The sequence below is a fragment of the Crinia signifera genome, chromosome 1 (genome assembly GCF_055691185.1).
Source record: "Crinia signifera chromosome 1, ASM5569118v1, whole genome shotgun sequence".
Taxonomy (NCBI): Eukaryota; Metazoa; Chordata; class Amphibia; order Anura; family Myobatrachidae; genus Crinia; species Crinia signifera.
Genome location: NC_139217.1, coordinates 313,371,959 through 313,399,109, shown reverse-complemented (window position 1 = coordinate 313,399,109; position 27,151 = coordinate 313,371,959). Strand labels below are relative to the sequence as shown.

At 42.4% G+C, this 27,151-nt stretch overlaps 1 protein-coding gene across 1 annotated transcript in view; it reads left to right on the top strand.

Moving 5' to 3' along the window:
* Positions 1–27,151, top strand: part of SLC28A3 (solute carrier family 28 member 3) — an 83,786-nt gene that overhangs the window by 31,223 nt on the left and 25,412 nt on the right. The window contains exons 4-9 of the mRNA XM_083158337.1: positions 6,258–6,349; positions 8,512–8,701; positions 9,029–9,173; positions 14,214–14,327; positions 25,143–25,220; positions 25,468–25,548. Of these exons, the coding sequence (XP_083014463.1) occupies positions 6,258–6,349; positions 8,512–8,701; positions 9,029–9,173; positions 14,214–14,327; positions 25,143–25,220; positions 25,468–25,548 (700 nt within the window). The remainder of the gene's footprint in view (positions 1–6,257; positions 6,350–8,511; positions 8,702–9,028; positions 9,174–14,213; positions 14,328–25,142; positions 25,221–25,467; positions 25,549–27,151) is intronic.

The following is a 27,151-nucleotide window of genomic DNA, read 5'->3' as shown; positions in this document are numbered from 1 at the left end:
CTGCAGCTTATACCACTTTCAGATCTCAATGCTGCGTCGGACCCGGTTGTTTCACATTAAACCCGGGTCACCCATTATACAGAGGGTAACCCGGGGTATAAGAAAGGTTAAACCTGGGTCACCCACTGTATTGCCGGGTTGGTCAAAGCTTTGGTGCTTTCACACCACACCTCGACCCGGGTCGATCCAGCAATTACCTGGGTCCGAGGTGCGGTGTGAAAGAATGATATGTAAATCTGGCCCAAAGTCTTTACTGCTAACATTTCAGAAACACATCCTTCAGTAATTCAACTTAAAAAACTGTTGTTTTGGACTTTGGCTTTATGTATGTATTAAAATGATCACTACAGTGAAGAGACTGCTTTTACTACATATGTCACTACTGAATATATTAATGTCTGTACTAAATTGGTAGACATGCACTTATGAAAGTGTTTGGAAATGATTAAATTGTAGATGGGGAGGTTAGGGCTAGGCTGTGGGGGAGGTGGGGTTAGGGATAGGCTGCCTCTGTTGGCATCCCGGCCATCGGGAAAGTGACTGCCTGTATTTTGTACCAAATCCATTCTGTGAAATGTAATCACAGGACATGGAAGATACCTGTATAGCTGTAGACTTGATGGGCGAGATTTAATAGGATGAGAGATTCAGAAAGTGAGAGATTTGGTAAGAAATCTCCAGTTTTTTTAAAGCAGCAATCATTTATACTGCAAAACCAGTTGGATTTTGAAGTGTAAATGATTACCGCTTTTAAAAAACTGGAGATTTCTCACCAAATCTCTCATTTTCTGAATCTCTCATCCCATTAAATCTCACCCATTAAGTTTGAAAAAAAAATTCGGAACTCAACATACTGGTGATAGATATATATATATATATATATATATATATATATATATATATATATATATATATATATATATATATATATATATAGAAAAAAATAACAGTGCGCAAAAACTTATGAGAAAAAAAAAGCCAGTGTCCAAATCTGAACAATAGTACCACAGGAGTGTATCCTCCACACAGTCTCTTTCAAATGCACTCAGGTGTATATAGCCCGGCAGCTTAAGCTCTTCCTCTCATGGAGGTAATCCTGAATCCACAGGTGTGTTTTGTCTACAAAAGAAACGATAAGAGCAAGCGCACTATAGTGCATGAATCAATTTTAAACAATTTATTGAAGGGTACACAGAAGATAAAACAGGTAGCGGGGGTCACGTACCACAACAAGCGGCACTAGTCGCCGCAGTAGAATCGCATAAACTGCTTTTCCCAGCAGTGGTTTGTAGGAGAGGTTACACTCAATTGTGGCATCCACAGCAGCAGCGGTTGCAGTCTCACACCCCACAGGTTCAAAGTTCTTGGTCAGAGAAGATGCTAGGCCACGCCCCAATGCATTTCGTCATCGACTTCGTCTTCGAAGTCGATGACGAAATGCATTGGGGCGTGGCCTAGCATCTTCTCTGACCAAGAACTTTGAACCTGTGGGGTGTGAGACTGCAACCGCTGCTGCTGTGGATGCCACAATTGAGTGTAACCTCTCCTACAAACCACTGCTGGGAAAAGCAGTTTATGCGATTCTACTGCGGCGACTAGTGCCGCTTGTTGTGGTACGTGACCCCCGCTACCTGTTTTATCTTCTGTGTACCCTTCAATAAATTGTTTAAAATTGATTCATGCACTATAGTGCGCTTGCTCTTATCGTTTCTTTTGTAGACATATATATATATATATAAAGGTCAGTTCCAAACAAGCAGCGGCACTCCACGATTTACTGTGATCAAAAAATTTATTCCAACGTTTCGGGGCGTATTCCCCCCGTTCTCAAGGATACAGTGCAACACAAGTGTAACTTACAAAACGGTTTAAATACCCAAAGTAAAAGTGCATACTCACGATGCCTCAGCGAGATTCAGGCTGCCCGGCGTCTGCGGTGACTTCCGGTGAGCTCCGGAAGGTGGAGGGTGTGTACAGGTCTGACGTGTCATGACGCGTCAGGTAGGCGCACCTCTCTGGCTAGTTGCCAGGATACCGGGAGACGCTGCGGGGACAGGACGCGCCGGGCTCACCTTTCCCTTCACTGAGGCACTGTTGATAAAAAATACATACATAAATACAGTGTACATGGTACAAAAGACAGGTGATCATTGTGCATGATAAGACTGTACATTTAAGTCACAGATTGAAAAGCGCATCAGACCCGCTGATGCTGTGTAAAAAGGTGATGCTGCGATTTGGGCAGTGGCACCTTCGTGGTGTAGGTGACAGATACATGAAGGTCCTGGGTCCATCTGCTGGAGGAGACCTGAGGGGTGGGCACCCAGGGTGGACTAATGGAGTGACAGATGGTTTAAAATCCCTTTGTCGGGATGCTGCAGCAGGTGGTGCAGCAACAGAGGCTGAGGTTATACTTTTAATATGAGACAGATATGCCTAGGGGTGCTGAGTGGCATATTACAACAAGGGCCAGGTAAATATGGGAATCAACGGTTAGACACCCTCTATTAGAAACCAAAAACGTTCATGTTCAGTCTCTCGTTGAGACCTTTGGGTTTGCAACAGTCCAGTGTGAGGATCCATTTTGCCTCTCGCTTAAGCAGGATGCCTGCTCTATCACCTCCTCTTAGTGATGCAGGTATTTGATCTATGGCCATATATTTAAGGTCAGATAGTTTGTGACCTTTGTCCACGAAGTGTTTGGCCAGCGGTTGGTCAGCTGGTTTGCCCTTTAGTGCGTTGTTGATCGTGGATCTATGCATGGCCATGCGATCTCTCATGTTTCGGGTGGTCTTCCCCACGTACATCAATTGGCATGGGCATGTGGCCATGTAAACTACGTGGGTGGACATGCAGTTTAGGACGTGCTTAATTTTATATGACTGAGTTTTAGCGGAATTATAGAATGTGTTACCAACAATCATGTGTGAACAAGTGACACACTTTGGACATTTGTAACAGCCGTTTGGCTTGCTTAGGAAGTGTGTCCTGGTGTTTTCAATGTTAAAGCCAGATATGTCCGTGTGGACTACATAGTCTCTTATGTTTCTGCCTTTTCGGAACACGGTCATTGGTTTTACTTCCTTAAGATCTGTAAGGGACTTGTCTGTAGCAACTATCGGCCATAGAGCTCTTGTGGCTCGGTTTAGTATTCGGCTAGTAGTAGTAAAGTTGGACACCCAAGGCATGATGTTCTTAGCGCAGCGCTGTTTAGTGGTCAATAGCTCTGACCTGGGTATCAACATTATTTCTCTTTTAGTGTTGCTCAGATCCTTGTAGTCGTATCCTCTTTTCCAGAACTTTCTAATTGTTTTGTCGAGTTCTTCTGATAGTTTATCTGGGTCACTTGTTATGCGTGCTATCCGGTACATTTGAGACCGTGGTAGGCCTTGTTTGAGGGCTCTGGGATGGAAGCTATTGGCCCTAAGCACGGTGTTTTTGTCCGTTGGTTTACTATATGGAGTGGTAGAGATGATGCCATCCTTGATTGTTATCAGGACGTCCAAATAATGCATGGATTCTAATGAATACTCGTATGTGACTTTGATGGTGGATGTTCGCTCATTGATGCTGTTGAGGAGGTTTTTCAATGAAGCCTCACCCCCCGTCCAGAATATGCATAGGTCATCTATGTAGCGAGAATACGAGAGGATGTTGTTAGCTGTTTCTGCATCATCAAAGAACATCGCTTGTTCCTCTGCGAACATGAACACGTTTGCATATGACGGGGAGACATTGCTCCCCATAGAGCATCCCGCTGTCTGAAGAAAAAACTCTTTGTCAAATATAAAATAATTTTTGGTGAGTACCATTTCTAGAAGGCCCATAAACAGGTCAATGTTGATGCTGTTCATCTGTTCCTGTATAAGGAAGTGTCTCATGGCTTGTAATCCACTCCCATGTGGGATGCTGGTGTACAGACTACATATATCTAACACACAGACAATGGTATCCGGTGGCAATGGTCCCAATTGGTTGATTTTTACAAGAAAACTGGTGGTATCCTTAATGAAGGTACTTTGTTTCATCACTAGGGGCTGTAGAATGCCGTCTAGAAACTGTGATATTGGTTGTAATAGTGATTTGTTCGCCGATATAATCGGTCTTCCCGGTGGTCGTAGTTGATTTTTGTGTACCTTTGGTACAGTATAGAGGATAGGTGTCATGGGGTGGTCTTGTGTTAAGGCATTTTTTAACTTCTCAGAAATAAGTTTGGCATCATAGGCTTCTTGTAGAAGTGCATCCACTTGTTTTTTATACTGGAGAGTGGGATCTCCCCTTAGTTTGGTATATGTAGATGTGTCATCTAATTGCTGACGGGCTTCATTGCGATAATATTCGATGTCCATGACGACTATCCCGCCCCCCTTATCGGCGGGGCGGATAATGACGTCTTTATAGTCAGCTAGGGCTTTTAATGCTGTCATCTCGGTTTTATTGAGGTTGTAGTGGTGGACTGTAGCTGCTTTGGTATATTTGTCGACACTCTCATCAAGGAGTCTGGAAAAGGTCTTGATAGCTGGGTTCTGGGATATGGGGTCAAACTTTGACTGGTGTCGTTGATTGATGAAGTTCTGGTGTGGCTCTGTGGGGGCCGTTTGCGGTTTTCCCTGATAGAATTCTCTGAGGCGCAACTTTCTGGAGAATCTATATGAGTCCACTTTCCAGTCTAAATCATTGAAGCCCACTGTTGGTACGAATGAAAGGCCCTTATTTAATACCTGAAGCTCTATGTCTGTCAAACGTCTCTGAGAAAGGTTATAAACTACTGACCCTGTTGTTGGGTTCTTTTTAAGTATCCTCGTGTTCTGGCCTCCCCGACGGGTGGCCGTCCTCGTCCTCGTCCTTTTTTGCCCTGGTTTTTTGGAAACGCCCCTAAAGGGGATTCAGCAATGATGGTTGCTCCTTCGGAGTCTACTTGCGGTGCTTCTGTTTCGCTATTTGAAGAGTACATGGCTCTTGATCTGGCCTCTCTTCTCTTGCGCCAGGATTGGTATGGTTGTTTTTTGGCATATTCATGCCCTCCCATGAGCCATCTATAAACTTGATTTTGTTCATAGTCTTCTCGGACTGTTTGAAACTTGGCCCTCTTAAATTTTAACAGTTCTCGGCGATAGTTATCGCACTGTAATTGTAGTTTAGGGAGCCACTCCTGTGTGGTATCCTCCTGCAGGATATGGATATTTTGGTGTTCATATTTTTGGACGTCTTCTTTGGTTTTATTGAGTTCTTTAGTGGACTCCTCGATGACGAGGAGGATGAGGTCCATGCTACATTTGTTCAAAATGCTTGTCCATTTCCGGCAGAATTCCGGGCTGTAGCGGCCAATAGTGGGCATATTTTTGACACGGAATCCCCTCGGTATCATCTTCTCACGATAATAATCTGAGAGGGAGATTCCGTGCATTTGAAAGTCCACTTCCCTGCGTTTGAGTTTGTATAGCTGTTTGTACACATCATCCGGGGTCAGTTGGCCTCCCATGTCTGCCATATTGTCCTTAAAGAGCAATTTCAGAAACACATCCTTCAGTAATTCAACTTAAAAACTGTTGTTTTGGACTTTGGCTTTATGTATGTATTAAAATGATCACTACAGTGAAGAGACTGCTTTTACTACATATGTCACTACTGAATATATTAATGTCTGTACTAAATTGGTAGACATGCACTTATGAAAGTGTTTGGAAATGATTAAATTGTAGATGGGGAGGTTAGGGCTAGGCTGTGGGGGAGGTGGGGTTAGGGATAGGCTGCCTCTGTTGGCATCCCGGCCATCGGGAAAGTGACTGCCTGTATTTTGTACCAAATCCATTCTGTGAAATGTAATCACAGGACATGGAAGATACCTGTATAGCTGTAGACTTGATGGGCGAGATTTAATAGGATGAGAGATTCAGAAAGTGAGAGATTTGGTAAGAAATCTCCAGTTTTTTTAAAGCAGCAATCATTTATACTGCAAAACCAGTTGGATTTTGAAGTGTAAATGATTACCGCTTTTAAAAAACTGGAGATTTCTCACCAAATCTCTCATTTTCTGAATCTCTCATCCCATTAAATCTCACCCATTAAGTTTGAAAAAAAAATTCGGAACTCAACATACTGGTGATATATATATATATATATATATATATATATATATATATATATATATATATATATATATATATATATATAAAGATTTTACATTGGATTCACTATGAAATCGTCACTACTAACATAATGTCGGCTCTTTCATCTCAATGTATTTTCTTACACAGTTGCTTGGAAAGCAGATATGACGCCGCATGTGCCTTCTGCCGCAAACATAAATCCCTAATTAAACATGTGATCTATGGCATATTGTTGGCAGGTAAGCATGAACTATATCAGTGCCAGGTGATTTCTGATGCTCTTTTCGTAACAGCAGTACAAAGCAAGGATCAGTATACTGAAAGTAACATGTCAGAAGAATTTATAGTGAATCACTGATAAAATGCCTTTATCCTGGCACAAACTATCATGTCATTGTGCAGTTTTACTACACATTAGATGATATGTGTATCCAGCGAGGTCATGTGCACCGGGGCACAGCGGAGGTGCCGGCATCAGCAAGTGCATACACACTTGCCAATGCCGGCGGCAATGAACTATGGTATCGGGGGCAAGGGTAGATGGTTTGCATTCCGCACATCATCAGCAACATAGTTCATACACACTTGCTGATATTGGCTCCGACAAGCCATGGTGTGGGGGGTCATTCTTCTTTCTGCACATTATCAGCGACATAGTGCCTACACACTAGACTATATGCAGCTAAATGTCATTATGACAAGTCGTTATCGTTTAAGAAATCATCTAGTGTGTATGCACCTTTAACCCTCTAACCTCTGTGAGAGATGCGCAAAAAATAGATTAAAAACACCAGCGTGGCTCACATTTATTATACACATTCAAATCAAAAGTGTTGTGTAAAATAAGATTATATTTCCTATACAGTAAGGTAATTATTACAGGTCATTATGATGATTAAAAATGTTTGCTTGCCAATTTTCACACCAATTTTGAAAAATTGCGTTGGCACTCAAAAAAAGTTGAATATCGCTCTACAATCTCCCGTCACTTTGGATGGGAGATTGGATGCAATATAGCAGTTGGATATATGTGTTGGATGCAGTGTCAATTAAGTAACATGCATAGATGTATTGGACATCACAGTTATGATATGTTGCTAAATTGGATATAACATGTAACATCTGCAACTTTATTGCAAAGGGCTTGTTCCTGTAAATGGGAATAGATGCAGGTCGGTACAGATACTAAGGGGCATACACACAGGGTTATTCCTCATTTTCTAAGCAATCTGTCAAGATCACTTAGACATTAAGCACATATTGCCTTCCATGTATGCCCCATAGGGATGGTGATGTGCCATCGCCCATTAAGATCTTTAGCACATGCAGTCAAGATATAGAGAGATTTCCTGCATATGCACCCAGAACACTGAGTTACAGTAGCACAGATAGCCCATACACACATTGCTACGTGTGTATGGGCGATCTAGCCTTCCGGAAGCTCAATTGCAGGTTCCCCAGAGCTAGCTAGTACAAACACACACAGAAGACAGACACTTTTTATTGGCTGATTGACATATGAAGCTGATAGGTGCTTTTGCATACATAGTTAATGATTTATTTCTTTTGAAATGTATTACTGCTTTTATTTGGATGTGATAAGTAATATAGGGTGAGATTTAATAGGATGAGAGATTCAGAAAGAGAGAGATTTGGTAAGAAATCTCCAGTTTTTTTAAAGCGGAAATCATTTACACTGCAAAACCTGTTTGATTTTGCAGTGTAAATGATTGCCTCTTTAAAAAAACTGGAGAATTCTCACAAAATCTCTCACTTTCTGAATCTCTCATCCTATTAAATCTCACCCATTGTGCCTAAATCTGACCTGATCGCTGGGCTGTGAATATTCAGAGCTCAGTGATCACGTAAACGCTGTCCGGCCAGTACCCTCCGCCCCTGTGTACAACAGCGAATATGTTTGCAGCCGTGCACACAGGGGGAAAAGCATTCACAGTCACTCACCATCCAATGGTTTTCCCCCTGTCCGCAGTGCCAAGTCTAGACACTGCGATGGCCATGGGGAGAAGAAGGCTGCTGATGTCAGCGGCCTTCTGTCCCAATGACCAGGCTGTGGGGTGTCACGAAAAACCTAGCTCTTGTCACTCAACTTGCAAATGGCCAGTGTAGGCTTGTCCGCATGCAGGGTCGTGTGATCTGGGCTGAATCAGGCACATTATTTTTGCTTTATTATAGTAGATTTTTTATCCGACTGAAACAAAATCTGAGTAAGTTACTGGTAATCAAACAAATGTGTATTATCTCTGCTTGTCTTTTGGTGTATCTCTGTGTATGTTTGTCTGACTTATGCTTGGCACATATATTATTGTTGCAGCACTGAATGCACTTGAACTTCTACAAATGCCTTTGTAACTTAACAAATAAGATCATATGTCTTTCCAAGGTTTCTTAGTGATGGTGGTCGCAGCCTGTGCTTTGAACTTTAGAAGAGCGCTGGCACTCTTTGTACTGACTGTGTTGGCCATCTTCTTTGTATGCTGGGACTTATTCATGGACAGATATGAGATCAAAATTGTCAAATTCTTCTCCCCTGTCGGAACATTCTTCAGTAAACAATGGTTTTGGCTGAAATGGTAAGTGTAAAACAATCTATATTTCTCACCAATTGGACACTTGCAGCATTATATACAGGGCCAGACCTACCATTAGGCAGATTTAGGCAGCTGGTAACTATGGAGACAGTGAGAAGTACTCTCTTTTTAGGGGGGCACCACTTAATGAATATTTTCTTAAAACTTAACGTTTAATTTTTTTTTTTTATTGTGATATATGTTGGTACGGACACAGAATGTACATGTCACAGAAATACAATACCCATCAAACATTGGTTTAACATTTAAAATGATGTACTTTGAATTTTAGAGCTATTAATTTACAACATAATTGTGCTTTCTCCATAGGGTCATTTGGATCAGTCTTATTGCTGGAGTTATACTATTTCTTATATTTGACACAGCAAGAATGGGAAGCAATCAGCTCATTTCGTTTGGAGGCCTGGTGATGTACATTCTGCTGATGCTCATATTCTCCAAACATCCAACTAAGGTATCTAGGCAGAAACCCTGCTGTGTCCACAATCCCACATACGTAGATACAGTATGATTTTGCAGGGACAGATTCCAAAGCAGAATGCGTTCCACTCCTATGGAGGCAGATTATTACTGTCTGTCTTATTGTTATTCTAGCATTATAAAGGTGTAACATATTATACAGGATGTATCATTGAAATAATCACAATGCAAACAATTACTGTACGTGCAAAGATATTGCCTTGGCCAAGGGAACTTACAATAAAGGTGTGGGGAACACTTGATACAGTATATATAAATTATTTGTGGTCACTGTACCATTGAAGCTTTATGACCACTTATATTGAAGCAGCCATTGGCCATAACCTTAAATCTATACCCTAACCCCTTATCATATTACCAAAATCCTGATACCATAACCAGTGGTGGATTGTGGGCTCATGTGCAAAAATATAATTTAGGACCCCTTCCAGCAAACCCAAGTTCACAATAACTCATTGCTGGTTTGGGCAGCAGTGGGACCCTTAGTTGTCAAGGGCCCTGGTGCACTTGCTGCACCAATGGTAGTTCTGCCTCTGACCATAACCCAACCCTAACCCCTTACACTAACCCGAAAAGAGCAGACTAGATGTGCCGGGTCGTTCTTATAGGGCATCATAATCTATGTCATACTAAGTTGTTTACATGTTGGACTGTAAGGAAAAAGCAGCTTCTGTGGGGGAAATTTACTAAGATGGGAATAAGACTGGACATGTGATGTTGCTATGGGCAACCAATAAGATCCTGTCTACTATCTTCTAGAGGGTGCTAAATTTATAAGAAGTAGATTCTGATTGCCCATAGCAACATCACATGTGAAGTCTTATTCCCATCTTAGTAAATTTCCCCCTGTATGTTTTAAGTAACCAGTAATCTTTGATACCGGTATAACAATTATATTCTGTGCGACAGATATCAATTATAAAGAGATAACAAAACAAAGTCAACTATTTATTTCTGCACTTGTTGTTATTACCATTTACTATTTAATCATGCAATGACCCCTCCTAGCTGACCTTTATAATGTTGTCTCCTGTGTGAACAGGGTGAGAGGGAATGGAGGGCAGCGTATAACCAATGACAACATAAAGCTTCCAGCTCTACAAAACCTAGGTTTGCAACATAGTGCAGCATGGATGAATCACATCATCAAGTGCCTGGAATAGCCACTTAAAAAAATTTAAGTGATTTTTATTGTTTTCTTACTGACAGAAACATTGACAGAGTATGAACATCTTCTGCCTTTGGCCAACAGTTAGTTATTTTTTAACCTTATACATTTTTGTGTTATATGGGTAAAAGATGACATCTGGACAATTACATTTACATTAACCATACAAATAGACATAGACAATAGGGGGACAGTGAGGCGCCAGTTTTACAATTTTTTTCAATCCTGCACATAGGGGACGTACGGCGGGGCCTTTTGCACGGGCACATCCAACATAGCTAACCTTCTTAGTTCTGTATATCTACAATTTAATCCATCCTGATTCAACCTGGTTCATACCTTATTTACGCTCCCTGTTGGGGGATGTGTGATAGGTCTGCTAGGGTAACACCATATCCTTCTTATACAGTTGGGTTCATATATTTTAACCTGTTTGCCCAGAAGATATAATCATATCTACTTTCAAATCATTATTTTTAGTAATTGAACTTATTACTCCGATGACCCCCATCACTACCAATACTAAATTTTTCCGGCCCTCATTTCCCTATTGCAGCGTTTCCTAAGCTCAGAATTCAAGGCACATTACTGTATTTCGAGTTTTATGGATATCTATGTGCAAACTTGGTAAAATCAAACTGACTGAGGTACTGACTGAGTGAATTGTGCATAGATATCTTTGAAACCCTAACTGTGAAGTCCCATACACACTTGATGACTTTTTGGTACTTGTGTATTATCTGGGCGCCCGATTTTATCATTGCATGCCACTACTTAAGGCATGCGATGTGATGCGATGCGATTTTTCATTGTAAAGACCAGATTTTTAATTGTATAGTCACCCATGGGTGATTTCATACCCCACTATCCAACTACGCATGGAGTTGATTTTATATAGTATGGTAAGCGCAGCGAGCCACCGAGCCCGAAGCGTGGCGAGCGCAGTGAGCCCCGCAAGGGGACGCGGATTACTTTACATGTATTCTGCGTGCGCTCGCCACGCTTCGGGCTCGGTGGCTCGCTGCGCTCGCCACACTATATAAGATCAACTCCATATGTAGTTGGATAGTGGGGGTATGAAATTACCAATGGGTGACTATACAATTAAAAATTGGGTCTTTACAATAAAAAATCGCATTGCATGAATTGTATGCCACTATATTGCATGCAATGCGATGCAATACAATGAAAAAATCAGGCGCCCAGATATTACACAAGTACCGACTTTTTAAAAGATATCACTCATTTTGGCCCCCTTCTGATTGATATAGTTTTAAAAACATTGCTTAGCATGTAGGCTCAATATCATTAAGAACTATATTAAACAATTTTGGTAATATATACTGTTTGATGTGTTAGAATAAGTAAAACACTTATGGTATTTTCTGAAAATATAAGGTACCTGTTTAGTTTCACGGCGGCCGATATATCGGATGCGATATCGGCCCGTATATATCGGCTGATCCAATGCGATTTTTTACCTGTTCATAATCCCACTATCCACTACGCATGGAGTTGAATTTATATAGGGCGAGATTCTCTAATATTTGCCGCTCAGCTCCGCCCCCCTTCGCCTCTCTTCGCATACATAATTATCGCATATGCAGTAACATATGCGATAATTATAGCAAAGGACAGCTCTTGCGTTAAGAGCTGTCCTTTGTGGTGAGAGTCGCCGGGTCCCAGCAGGTCCCGGTGGCTCCCCCCTCCCTCACACACCCGGCGCTGCTGCTGCTGCGCCAGGCTCTCCTCCTCCCTGCACCCAGGAGAGGATCAGTGCAGGGATGAGCTCACAGGTGGACACAGGGGAGGGGGCGGCGGGGGTCCGTGCGGGGCGGCGGTGGGTTCGCGTTAGAAGCCCATTGGCTTCTATGGGGCATCGCCAGATTTTTTTGCCGATGCCCACCACCGCGGTAACCCGGCGGGGGATACTTAGAGCATCCCGAAATGTGGTAAAAACCCAGATAACAGGGTTTTTACCGCATTTTTACCTTAGAGAATCTCCCCCATAGTGTGGCAAGTGCAGCGAGCCACCGAGCCCGAAGCGTGGCGAGCAGACGCAGATTACTGCACTCGCCACACTATATAAAACCAACTCCATGCGTAGTGGATAGTGGGGTTATGATCAGGTAAAAAATTGCATCGGATCGCATCGTATCGACCAATATATTGGCCGCCGTGAAACTAAACAAGTACCAAATATAAATATATTGATGTTGCAATGTGATGAGCACAAATGTAATCATGTCCAGTATGACTCATGGTGATGTCTTAAACTGAGCACTTAAATGGACTAAGGGCCTGATTCAGACAGGCCTGATGGTGGGTGGGTGGGGGGGGGGCGCAGTACCTCTCATGCCGTGCCTCTGAGACCCACCCTGATTGACAGGTGTTTGGGGACAGGAAAGGGGCAGTGACTGGGTCTCTTCCACAAAATGGAGATGTGTCACCTTTTTTTTGCGGGAGTGTCAACGTAAGTGCCTGCATCTGAGACACCGATTTACTGATCTAAAGGGTTATTCAGACCTGATCGCTATTGTGTGATATCACAAACCAATGGATAATTGAATGACTACACATGCGTCGGGGTCACAGTATGCGCGTATGAAAGGCATAAAAAATCAGCAACTTTTTTAGTCGCAACCCGGCCACTGTTTGACAGGAATTTGCCATTTGTGGGTATTTCCAGCCGTATCCGGGAGGTTTGTCACAAAAAATGCAGGGGTGCCCAAGCATTTTCATGGAGAGTGTGTGATGTTAGCTCAGAGTTGTGGAGAGGGTCGGTTGCGAATTGATTTGCTGCTGGACAATGGTTGGCGATATTTTCACAACCATTCGCAGATTTTCAGGGGGCAGCATTGCTTTCTAAATAACCCCACTAGGCTGCAGATCTGAGACAGAGATCTGAGTGACCTGAAGGCCTTTTAGGAGGCAATGGTGGATGACAGAAGCAGGCAGGAGGAGCCTATTTTCAGCCATTGCCTCCTGCAGAGCATATTAGCTGGATGGTATTGCACAGCCACGGGGAAGCTGACCCATTGTGTATTACATGGACACCGGAAGAAGAGGCGTTAGAGGACTCAGGAGAGCCCTGGGCCGCCTCACAGCACTGAGGTCATGAGTTCCATTCCCACCATGGCCCTAATTGTGTGCCGTTTGTATATTCTCCTCGCGCTTGTTTTGATTTCCTCAAGGTACTCCAGGTTCCTCCTACAATCCAAAAATATACTGTTACTGTAGGTTAATTATTTCCCAACAAAATTAACCCTATTGTGAATTTGTGTGCTTGTATATGTGGTAGGGAATATAGATTGTAAGCTCCACTGGGGCAGGGACTGATGTGAACGGTAAAATATTCTCTGCAAAGAGCTGCTATATAAGAAACTGTTATTAATAATAATAATAATAATAATAAACACTTGACGTGACGTCATGCAGAGGTACATGGCAGTGCTGTCCGGAGCAGCCTGAGAATGTGTTGAACAGCTGCAAACACTGTAGGATGTTTGCCTGGAGCATCCAAAGGACACTGAGCAGCACTGCTGCAGACTGCAGTAATACTGGCTGCAAGGTGCTGTTCTTGGCTCCATGCTAGCTATTGGGCTAGTGACAGCATCACCTTTAGTGCCCTGAGCTCTGTGTTCTGTCATTGCTTGCACATACATATTCACAGTCCTGACTGTACAGTGCTACTCTACCTGCAGTATCATCTTATTAGGCTTTGCCTCCCCAAGAAGGAACTTGACATTTTGTAAGGCAATTAAAAGCGATTAAGCAAACATTTCTAAGGATATCATGTCAGATTGCAGTGATAACTATACATCTACATAATTGTTTGTTTTTAAGGTTCATTGGCGGCAAGTATTTTGGGGGATTGGACTACAATTTCTTCTAGGACTGCTAATCCTGAGAACAAAGCCGGGATTTGACGCATTTGACTGGCTTGGGATACAAGTGCAGGTAAGATCCTTCATCCCATGTGGTAAAATTCTAAGTAAATAAATGCCTATTCCAAATTAACATCAACATTAAAATGACTGTGGATCTTTTGTGGAAAATGTCATAAATTACAACCGATGCTAATTTTGCATCCTACTGGCCAATTTGCGTGGTAATATGGGAACATGTAATTCTCACACTGGTAAATCACAGACAGCACAGACTGAATCAGGATTTTTACAAGAACTTTTCACCATTTATATTATTATTAATTTGTTGCACCAACATATTACAAAATCTATACACATACACATACAGACAACACAAAACACCTTTTTATTTCCTGTTATTTATTTCTAAAGGATAAAGGATTTATTTTCCACCTTATCTCCTACCTTAAACATATCTCTTAAACCAGATGTGTAGAAGTAATGCTGGCCATAAGCTAGTGCAATTTGGCCACTTTTCACCTGATTCTGATGTATCGTGAGAAATCAGGTGAAAGTGGCCAATTGCAAATGTTTGCCATTAGATCCGATCGGATGTGCGGTCCTGTGCGTATTGGATTCCTCATTGGAGGGAAAGGGGTATTACCAGACCCCCTACAGCGCATCAGCCTAGTGCTGACTATGTCTCACTTCCCAACTGGGTCACTATGCATGTGGGAGATCCTGCTACTAACGCAAGATCTTCTATGTAGCCCCAAGCCAGCAGACAGGAACAGTATTGTCATGATGTACGGGCAATGTCAGCTACAGCTGTCAAAATCAATAGCTGCAGGTGTCAGAACAGTCAGTGCTACTGACCATTCATAGACTGGCCAGCATATCGGCATGCTTACTTGTAGATAGCATTGTCCATACTGACAGTGGGGCATAGTGTCACACTTCTTCATAAATGGTAGAGAATTGGGATCACCGAACATAGCTGATACCGCTTCTGCCACATAACAACCATGCATACGTTTACCACCATGTTACTTTAGAGATGTTAAACAAAATACTATACGTTCAGAATGTTAACATGGAGTTAATGTTGACAGAATGTCAATATGGATAGGTCCACATTAAATATGTCAAATGTGCAATGTTGACTAGGGTTCCTCTTAGGTGGCATTTAGGGATAGCCAGCTGTTAGTGTTAGACTACACATAAGGTTTGGGTTAGGCTTCAGTTCGGGTTTGTTAATAGCCCTTTTTAAAACCACATGCCAAATGTCTTGTCCATTTTTAAATATTGAATGTCAACATTCAGACAATGTCAACATTCTGAACACTAATGTATACCACAGGGCCGATACTAGGATTTCTGTCACCCAGCGCAATGCAGTAATTCGGCACCCCTCCTACTATACTATTGGACGATATATCCCTGTGTGCCCCAAATGCCCTTAGCATCTCTATCACTCCCCCCCCCCCCCCCAGCAACATGTTCCCCTCATGACCCTGTGTGCCCCAAATACCTTAAACTTCTATCACATATCCCCAGCAGCATGTTCCACAACATCACTACATGACCCTATATGCTGGACTATATCGCTAGACTACACCACCCGATATGCTGCACTACATACCCTCTTTGCTACACTACATGCCCCTATACACATACTACATTCCCTATATGCTACACTACATACCCTGCACTTTACCACTACACTGTGCTTAATGGTGGTGACTCACCCAGGAGAAGTCACATTTTACCCTCATTTCCATTTGCAATATCACCAATAAAGATATTAAAAAGCACCGGTCCAAGTACAGATCCCTGGGGTACTCCAGGTTACAAGTGGAGTACCCCAGGGATCTGTACTTGGACCGGTGCTTTTTAATATCTTTATTGGTGATATTGCAAATGGAATTGAGGGTAAAATGTGCCTTTTTGCAGATGACACAAAGGTATGCAACAGGGTAGACACACCAGGAGGGGTAAAACAAATGATTGAGGATCTAGGCAGATTAGAGAAATGGTCAAGAGAATGGCAACTACAGTTTAATGCCAAAAAATGCAAAATAATGCACTTGGGTCTCAGAAATCCAAAGACTCAATATAGTATAAATGGCACTATAATGGAAACTACTGAGGAAGAGAGGGATCTAGGTGTCACTATTTCAGGGGACTTAAAAGCAGGTAGGCAATGTAACAAAGCAATGAAGAAGGCAAGTCAGATGCTTGGTTGCATAGGGAGAGGTATCAGCAGTAGAAAGAAAGAAGTAATAATGCCACTGTATAGGTCATTGGTACGACCTCACCTAGAGTATTGTGTTCAGTTCTGGAGGCCATATCTCCAAAAGGATATAAATACATTAGAGACTGTACAAAGAAGAGCAACTAAAATGGTGCATGGCCTACATCACAAAACGTACCAAGAAAGACTAAAAGATCTTAATATGTATACTTTAGAGCAGAGAAGGGAAAGGGGGGACATGATAGAAACTTTCAAATATATCAAGGGCTTTAACAAGGTACAGGTGGGAGACATTCTTCACAGGAAGAGGAGCAACAGAACACGAGGACATGCACTGAAACTAGAGGGAGGAAGATTCAGGGGAAATGCGAGGAAGAATTTTTTCACAGAAAGAGTAGTAGATAAGTGGAATAGCCTCCCAACAGAGGTGGTAGACGCAAATACAGTAGTACAATTTAAACATGCTTGGGATAAGCATATTGATATCCTTACAAAAAAATAAGGATCAAATATGGTTTGAGGTAACATGTTTAAAAAAAGGGGCAGACTAGATGGGCCAAGTGGTTCTTATCTGCCGTAAAATTCTATGTTTCTATGTTTAAGTGCTGTACAGGTAGAGGAAGGGATGGAGATCTAGCAGCAGCCTCCTATCGCACCACCGGCTTAGTCACCACTGGTGAGTGCCGGATATGGGAGGATCACAGGGAGCTGCAGAGTGACATGAGATTAAACATGTATGATGTCTGAGAATGGCCAGTTGCCCACAGCTACCAGCCCACTGTGGTAAATGCTGACAGTACCGCCACCTAATGCAGCTAACAATGGGTTACATACAGTATGAGCAGAATTTGATAAAAAAAAATATTCATATGATTCTCGAATGCGCAAGAAAGCTCTTTTTTTGCGCATCCACCAATATCTTCAGTGCGGCTGACTGGAGGGGCTTTCTTTCTTTGATGGCGGAAAACATCAGAATGCCGCCATCGAATGGTAAAACTACTACCATCAAAAAATAACATGATGGTTGTAAAACATTGCAATGTGATGTGCATCCCTAGTGTAAACTGTCACAGTGACCTGTAGTGGTGACTGCTGCTAGCTGGACCAGTGCTGCCGGCCACTGTTATACCATCCAGCCACAACCTCTATCAGCCGCTGCTGCTCTTCTCACAGACACAGCGCAGTCGTCAATCTCCTCCTGCTCCACTGTGACCCTTCAGCACCCACTGATATCCAGCACCGGGGCCATGTGTCCTCTTAGATCCCTTTAGCTGCGGCCATCTATTCTACCACACCAGAATAATATTATCAGGCATTTGCTCATTAAAATGTGAAACTTAATGTGTTTGTGGAAATCATACCGGTGTCTCATACCACTATTTAAAGACATGAGTAATGATTTATTGGGAAGAAGGAGTGGTTCTATGTAATTATACAGACTCTGATTACTGTGAGAGAAATTAAGAAGACATTTGGTTACACAATAGTATACGTGCCTTTTTAATGAACCTTCTCTTGCTTAACTCATGTCCTGATATTACTTATACTCATGCTTCCTTTTCGCAGGCTATTATATAGTAATAGTAAATAATCTAATATTAGGGGCTGGGAAGAATATGTACATCAATGTGCTTTTAATCAACATTTCATTGACTTGAGACAGAAGATCCTTGCCACCTTGTCCCCACTGCCATCTGGGTCTTGGCACCTACACAATGTAACTAACAGGCACTACAGAGGCATGTGCAGTAGCGTGATGGTACTGCGCATGCATCAGCTGCAGCCCATTGAAGCCAGCTAGGATAGTGAGTGGCTTCCTACATTGCCAGGGGGAGGAAACACCTCCTAATGGGACTGCCTTTCCTGAGGGTGACTGGCAGGTAGGACTTCCAGTAGGAAGTCACTGCCAGTCACAGTGCACCTGTGCAGTGTCACGGACCGCATCTGGCTCATTGATATGAGCTGTGGAGGCAAATTTTATAAATAGACTAATGCTGTGTACACACGGCAGCAATAGGGGCTGAAATCGCTGGGAATATGGTCGCTGAGCGACCATATTGCCAGTGATTGGAGTGTGCACCAGCGATAAATCGCCGGGTGCGCGCTCCCGTTTTCAGCCCCTGAATGGTCGCTGGTCGGAGGAACATGCTCCTCCGACCAGCGACATCCCCTGCCTCTTCACCCAGCAGTGTTTAAATTTTCATCTGCGACCATCTCTGGTCGCAGATAAAAACAGGACACGAGGCAATATGATTGCTGAGCAATATATTGCTAGCAATATATTGCCAGCGATCATATTGCCCCGTGTGTATGCACCTTTAGTGTCAAAAACACAATTCTATCACAGCTACATAATAGTGGTTAGGAGCAATCAAGGAGATTGCTAGAATCTTAAGGGAGTCAGGGAAATGTTAGAGAGTCTCCCTGGCAAATATGCACTTGTCATCATCAGGAGATTTAGCTCTGTCCTTTGCCCCATTATATTAAATAGATTCTTCTATATGTCATATACCTTTAAAGGGACGCTGATATGTTGATATAACCTGGGTTGGACCCGGGGACGAGGGGCAGCGGAAATAGGTAAAACAGTTTGTTGCGGCCCAGGCCCCGTTCACTGCAATACAGAAGCCACTGGTGGGAGATGCTGAGATACTCTGATCTCCCAGCACCGCCCTGGTCCCGCCTTCCAATGACGTCACCCATAGGGTGACCAACTCATCCCTTTAATCCGGGACACATATTAATTACACAAGTTCTGTGGCTGGCTTTCACCTGGTTTTAAACTGCCACACCTCAAGACTCCATTTCACCTGGTTTTAAACTGCCACAGAACCTGTGTAATTAATATGTGTCCCGGATTAAAGGGATGAGTTGGTCACCCTAGTCACCCATCCGGCTTTATGCTGGCTCAGGGCACCAGTGGGAAAGGGTTTGCAAGTCGTTTCGCGCCAGAGTACAAAATGCCAGGTGCGACCCGGCTTCCAATTGGAAAAGGGGTATAAGTAGCCCACTGGTGTGCTTGTACATCTAATCCTGGGGTAGCCAACCCTAGTCCTCGAGCTACCAACAGTGCATGTTTTGCAGGTCTCCTCACAGAATCACAAGTGAGCTAATTAGCTCCATCTGTGTATCTTTTAAAATGTGTCAGTGATTAATGAGTGCAGCTGTGCAGCAGCTAGGTTGTCTGGAAAATGTGAACTGTTGGTAGCTCTCGAGGGCTAGGGTTGGCTACAACTGATCTAATCCATTAATATTAGATGCTTTCTGATGTAAAGATACACACATTCTGCAATGTTTATGCCAAATTAAAATCAGCATTAAGTGAAAGTGTTAGTGGCATGCATACAAGAATAAATATTTTGCACCCTTGATATAATATAAATATGTTGCAATTGAAATTGATGGATTTTAATGGGAGGTAATAATTTTTGGAAATTATCAAAATAAATGTATAAATAATTTTGGCAGGACCAATCTTTATTCATATAATTTATGACACGGAAAATCATAATAGAACGCTAAGAAAAAATGTGTCGAAAAACTAGGTCAAAAGTCTAGATTTTGTTCCTACAATGCACTTGATTCACATATTATTATTATACTTATTATTATTATTATTATATATTTTTTGGTACTTGTGTATTATCACGGCACCCACGATTTCCATCGCAGGGCATTGTACAATGAAAAATCACGTTGCATCACATCGCATGCGATATGATCGCATGCGATATGATCGCATGCGATGCGATGCAACGCGATTTTACCCGATTTTTAATTGTACGCCTTCTGACCATGTTAAATGCCCCCCCCCCCCAGACCCGATTTTTAATTGTATACCCACCCTCATGGGCCATGACTATGTGAAATGGCCCCCCCATTGTTAACGCCACCCCACTATCAACGCCAACCTGAAGCGTTGCAAGCGCAGCGAGCCCGCGAGGGGTGGCGGTATGCATCCTACGACCTTTTCATACCCCCACTATCCACGTCGGCATGGAGTTGATTTTATAAAGTGTGGCGAGTGCAGCGAGCCCCGCGAGGGGACGCGCATAACTTCTCAGGTATATGTGTCCACTCGCGGGGCTCGCTGCGCTCACCACGCTTTGGGCTCGGTGGCTCGCTGCGCTCGTCACACTTTATAAAATCAACTCCATGCCAACGTGGATAGTGGGGGTATGAAAAGGTCGTAGGACGCGTACCGCCGCCCCTCGCGGGCTCGCTGCACTCGCCAGGCTTCGGGTTGGCGTTGATAGTGGGGTGGCGTTAACAATGGGGGGGGGGGCATTTCACATACTCATAACCCATCAGTGTGGGTATACAATTAAAAATTGGGTGTGGGGGGCCCATTTAACATGGGAATCAATGGAAAATCGCGTCCATCGCATCGCATGCCATTATAATGGCATGCGATGCGACGCGATATTAAAATTGTATACACAGCCCCGGGAAAACACTGAAATCGGGTCCATTGCATGCCATCACATACCTTAATTAGTGGTATGCGATGTGATGCGATGGGCGCCGTGATAATACCCAAGTATCTATTTTTTATTTATAGTCTCCATAAGTGTTTCACAGCACCTTACAAGGGTCATGCAACAAAACAGTACAGGGAGACAGAACTTAACATTACAGTAAATAAATAACAAAAATAGAGTACAGGTAACAAAGAGCACCACAATTCAAGACACACTACAGCACTGGTTCTCAAACACGGTCCCCAGGACCCAACACAGTGCACGTTTTCCAGGTCTCCTCACAGAATCACAAGTGAAATAATTAGTTCCACCTGTGGATCTTTTAAAATGTGTCAGTGAGTAATGAATGCTCCTGTGTACCTGCTGGGTGACCTCGAAAACGTGAACTGTGTTGGGTCCTGAGGACCGAGTTTGAGAACCCCTGCACTACAGCTTAGATATAAGTAGTGAAGGAGTAATCAGCGTACTGCTAGGGGCTGGCGGCATAGAAGTAAAGCAAAAAAAAAAGTCAAGTAACTTTGGGGAAGATGTAGTAAGCCTGGTAAATTGATAAAGTGGTAATGAAGTGGAAGGTGACATAATACACCAGCCAATCAGCTGTGTTTTTAAAAATGACAGTTTGGAGATGATTGGCTGGTGTGTTATCACCTTCCACTTTACCACTATCGCCACTTTCTCACTTTAAAAGGTTGCACCTTTGCGTCTTTAGCTATAATTTTACCATGCATGGTGAAAAGTTGCTACTTTTGCATGTATCCCACAGATGTGAGACAGCTTTATTTTTGCATAATAGTTGGTTCTCAGTTTGTTCACACCCCAACCAAATCACAGCACACCACCTGCCCCACATGCAGTGCAATATTGTTTTGCTCAGTTGCTTCCTTCTTAGTGTACTTACAAATATGAGTCAGGCTAAATGTGTGTCACATGTAATTTACTCAAATGTAGCAGTTTCCACTATTCAGGTTTATCCAGGAGCCTATTTTTCAGCAGGCTCCAGCAGGAACTGAGGCCCTTATTCTAGTTCACTCTTTCTGACAAATCCTTCTTAGATGGACAAAACCATGTGCACTGCAGGTGGGGCAGGTGTTACTTGTGCAGAGATAATTAGATTTTGGTGGGGTTTTACTTCAAAGTGAGATCTATATTGCAGTGTAAAAATAAAGCAGCTAGTATTTACCCTGCACAGAAACAAAATGACTCACCCAAATCTAATTCTCTCTGCACATTTTAAATCTGCCCCCTGCAGTGCACATGGTTTTGTCCATCTAAGAAGGATTTTGTCAGAAAGAGTAAACTAGAATAAGGGCCTCAGTTCCTGCTGGAGCCTGCTGAAAAATAGCACTAGTTGTAATTCTGGAAAAAAAGAACTGTTGAGTTTTAAGTTCCACTGGGGTACATGAGTCACGCATTAATTCCTGGCAGGAGAAAAGTAAACTGAATCCAATATAATGCTGTATGCACAAGAAATACCTGTTGTGTCAGTGTCTAACTTTTTACCAGCAAAAACAAAACCATAAAATGATCCCACTGTCTTAAACACATTTAAAAGATGGAAAAAGACACAGGGCCAGATTCTCTAAGCTTAAAAAGTGATAAAATGGAGAGTGATAAACAGCCAGCCAATCAGCTCCTGTCTGACATTTTTCAAACACAGTCTGTGACATGGCAGGTAGGAGGTGATTGGTTGGCTGTTTATCACTCTCCATTTTATCACTTTTGAAGCTTAGAGAATCTGGCCCATGGGTCTTCAAACTGCGGCCCTCCAGATGTTGTGAAACTACAAATCCCAGCATGCCTTGCCACAGTTTCGCTATGAGGGAGTGTTAAAACTGTGGCAAGGTATGCTGGGAATTGTAGTTTCACAACATCTGGAGGGCCACAGTTTGAAGACCCATAATCTAGCCCAGGGCTGGGCAACACCGGCCCTCCAGATGTTGATGAACTACACATCCCAGCATGCCTTGCATCAGTTTCAGCATGGCCACATAGCAAAACTAATGCAAAGCATCCTGGGATGTGTAGTTCATTAACATCTGGAGGGCCGGTGTTGCCCAGCCCTGATCTAGCCCATAGCTCATACTGGGGGAAATTTACTAAGTTGGGAATGTAATGTTGCTATGGGCAACCAATCAGATTCTGTCTACTATCTTCTAGAGCAGGGGTGTCAAACTCAAATTCATCGGGGGCCGCATCAGCAGTTTGGTCACCCTCAAAGGGCCGGTTGTATAGGACTATGCGTCCACTCTTTATTATCGTAATAAATTATTGTCACTGCATTCAATTATTACTGTTTTGTAAGTAATAACTAGGTGCTGGTGGCATATTAAAATAAGTATATTTAATGTACTTATTTAATAAATAACTATATATATATATATATATATATATATATATATATATATATATAAATAATATACTTATTTCATACACCAGCAATACAGCCCACCATGTCACCATGTGACAAGACTCTGGGCTGGGCTGTATTGCTGGTATATGAAATAAGTATATTTAATGTACTTATTTAATAAATAAGTATATGAAATATACTTATTTCAATATGCCACCAGCAGCCCACCAAGCCACCATGTGACAAGACTCTGTGCTGCAGCTTACAGCAGGTGTGTCACTGCATAGCCAGCATCATTCATGTATTTATTAATATATAACACACCTACTGCAAGCTGCAGCACAGAGTCTTGTCACATGGTGGCTTGGTGGGCTGTATTGCTGGTGGCATATTGAAATAAGCATATTTCAAATACTTATTTATTAAATAAGTACATTAAATATACTTATTTCAATATGCCACCAGCAGCCCACCAAGCCACCATGTGACAAGACTCTGTGCTGCAGCGTGCAGCAGGTGAGTCACACCATAGCCAGCATTCGTGCATTTTTATTATATATTTTTTTTTTTTGAGGGAGAGCCACTTACTGCAAGGATGTGGCAGCAGGCAAAAAGATCCCCCCTCCGTCGCGCGCCAGGGCAGGGCAGGACAGGACAGCCGTCACCGCAGCCGCACCCCACGCTCCTTTGCCAGAGGCAAAGCATACTGCGCGGGCATGACGGCATGACGCAATCGCGCACGTCGCCGGGCAGCGCAATGGACTCCTGGGAACGCTCAGCACCACAGCGTTCTCAGGAGGCAGCCGGCTTTATAGACTGGCAGCGCAGCGCAGGCCAATAGACTTGGTCTGGCGGCGCGGGCCAGTAGAGTTGGTCTGGCGGGCCGGATTCGGCCCGCGGGCCTTGAGTTTGACACCTATGTTCTAGAGGGTGCTAAATAAGAAATAGATTCTGTTTGGTTGACCATAGCAACATCACATGTGAAATCTTATTCCCATCTTAGTTAATTTCCCCCACTGTATTAGACTATGCATTTGGTAAAAGTGAAACTTGTTTCCATCCTAATATTTACAAATGGGAGCTGCAGTGTGACATTGACCACCCTCTGTCCTTTCATTACTTACAGCATTAACAACTGAAAGAGCGTGTGTCCAGAATGCATTGCAAGAACCACAAGATAGATTGGAAAACCCTACCTGCCCTGAGTAGTTGCACCAGGGAACATAGCTACTTTCACTGACCTTCCCAAGACACTCCCATAGCACGCCCGAAAGACATCTTTTTTTATCTGTTCACTTTAGGCCACTTCTCATTCACCATTCACAATCACTCAACAAGGTGAACTTCAGTATAGCGTACTATTTGCATGAGCATCTGAATCTGCCTCAGTGTCAACAACACATAGCATATAGGCTTAGACTGCTATATAAAGCCATAATGCATTTTGTAAATTTATTTATATTTATATATGCATACAGTACTATAAGTTTACAATAGGATTACAAAGTAATACAGATAATCATTGGGTGCAATGTGTGCAGTGAATATGGGCCCCTGGGTCCAGGGGGCACACACCGCACACACTCCACCTATGTGTTACACTTACCTTGCACTGCAGCCAGGAAAAAAAGTCACAGCCAAAATGGTCACCACGCCATTTTTCCAGAGACATGCGCAGTAGACTCTGGCACATTGCCAGAGCCTTTTGCACAGTAGAGAGGTGTGACCTATAAGATTCCTCCACTGTTAAAACGTTCCTGCAAATAATGTATTAACAAATTCTGCCAAACAAATAAATTACAATGTGCTTCTTTTTTACAGACTTTCCTGGAGTATAGTGACACAGGGTCAAAGTTTGTGTTTGGAGATAAATATATTGATCACTTTTTTGCTTTTAAGGTGAGATAATTAGAGTAATGAATAAGTTTCAACTTTTTTCTTTTTCTAAAGAAATGGTATTCTTTTTAGCTTCTTAAGCTTGCAATAATGTTTAGTATTGACTAATAATCATCTGATCTTTTATACAATGATACCTTTACCTACATGATGTTTTATACTGTATATCTTATGCATGTTTAGAATTTAGATTGTAGCCTTTGAAACTTCTGAATTTAAACTATTGTCTTTTGTTACTATCGTGACTCAGGTTCTACCTATTGTGATATTCTTCAGCACAATTATGTCAATGCTTTATTATACTGGATTCATGCAGTGGCTCATTAAAAAGGTACTGTAAATATGTATTTTCCACTATATGTATATATCCTGAGTATAAATAACACTAGGGGGTTTATTCTAGTTCATTCTTTCTGACAAAATCCTTCTTAGATGGACAAAACCATGTGCACTGCAGGGGGGGCAGATGTAACATGTGCAGATAGAATTAGATTTGGGTGAGTAATTTTGTTTCTGTGCAGGGAAAATACTGACTGCTTTATTTTACACTGCAATATGAAGAAAAACCCCACCCAAATCGAATTCTCTCTGCACAAGTTACATCTGCCCCACCCGCAGTGCACATGGTTTTGTCCATCTAAGAAGGATTTTGTCAGAAAGAATGAACTAGAATAACCCCCTTTATGACTAAATATTTTTTCAAGAAGAAAGCAAATGGGATTAAACAGATGGTATGATAATATAAAAAGGGGTATTTAGAATTCAGCAAATCTATGTGTTACATAGAGTGCTAATGTATGTATGTATATATATATATATATATATATATATATATATATATATATATACACATACACATCAACAGTGACCCAGCACTCCAATCTCGAGGTTGTGCAATGCCCCGGTGCCTCCTCTGCGATGCCATGCAGCAACAATATACACGTGTGGCCCGACAGGTGGGGGGAGGGTGAGCGGCACGCACGAGTCTTGGGTAATCACAAATAATAGCCCACGGCAAGAAGAATGAACGATCAACGTTTCGGTTTTAATAAACCTTTGTCAAGATATATATATATATATATATATATATATATCACAACTAGGAATGACTCTAGTCGCGCCACACAATAGGCTGCTACTCTAAAGAGACTCCCCTGTTAGTGGGAGACAATAGGTAGGATAGCAGAGAAAAATAGAGAGCGCCAGAGGTTTCCACCACCTTTAGTGCAGTGAATGTGTCAAATGTACAAATAATCAGAACATTTTTGAAAAGATGACAAATTTTATTAAAACATTTGTAGAAAAACGTGTGGTGTCTCAGTTCTTTTGAAGACAGTAACAACCCAACGCGTTTCGTCTTTAAAAAGACTTCATCAGGGGTTTTAAAAAAGACACGATCAGGAATATATGAAGATGCCTCAAATATTTTCACATTATATGGTGGAATTCAATAAAAAGATAGAAGTCGCAATCTTAAATAGGTGTTATACCAGGATTAGGAATTTTAAACATCCATATATGATGGGGCTGTTGTAGGTCCCATACTTTTCTAGATATGAAGAATCTTCACAAAGTGGTCAGAACAGCGCTGGCCGTGAATAGAAAGTCTGATTAGGACTGGACTAAATAAAGATGAACGTTCAGCAGGGTCAACCGGGGTCAGATGACCTAAATTTCTTCCTGATGGTATCTGGGATAGATATGATGATAGTGATGGAACTCAATCCGCACCGATAGATACCACTGTAAATGGCACTAATACAGTGCCTTTAGGCTACTGAGGTTCTTCCAGAAGTTATCTAGGGTGGATGCGGTGGTAAGGATGGAACTGATTCCGCACAGACAGGCGTTGCTGTGAAGGCACTTGTATAGTGGATCTATGCTACAATGGTTCTGAATGGCTAGTGCATGGTTTGATCACTACTTCACAATGC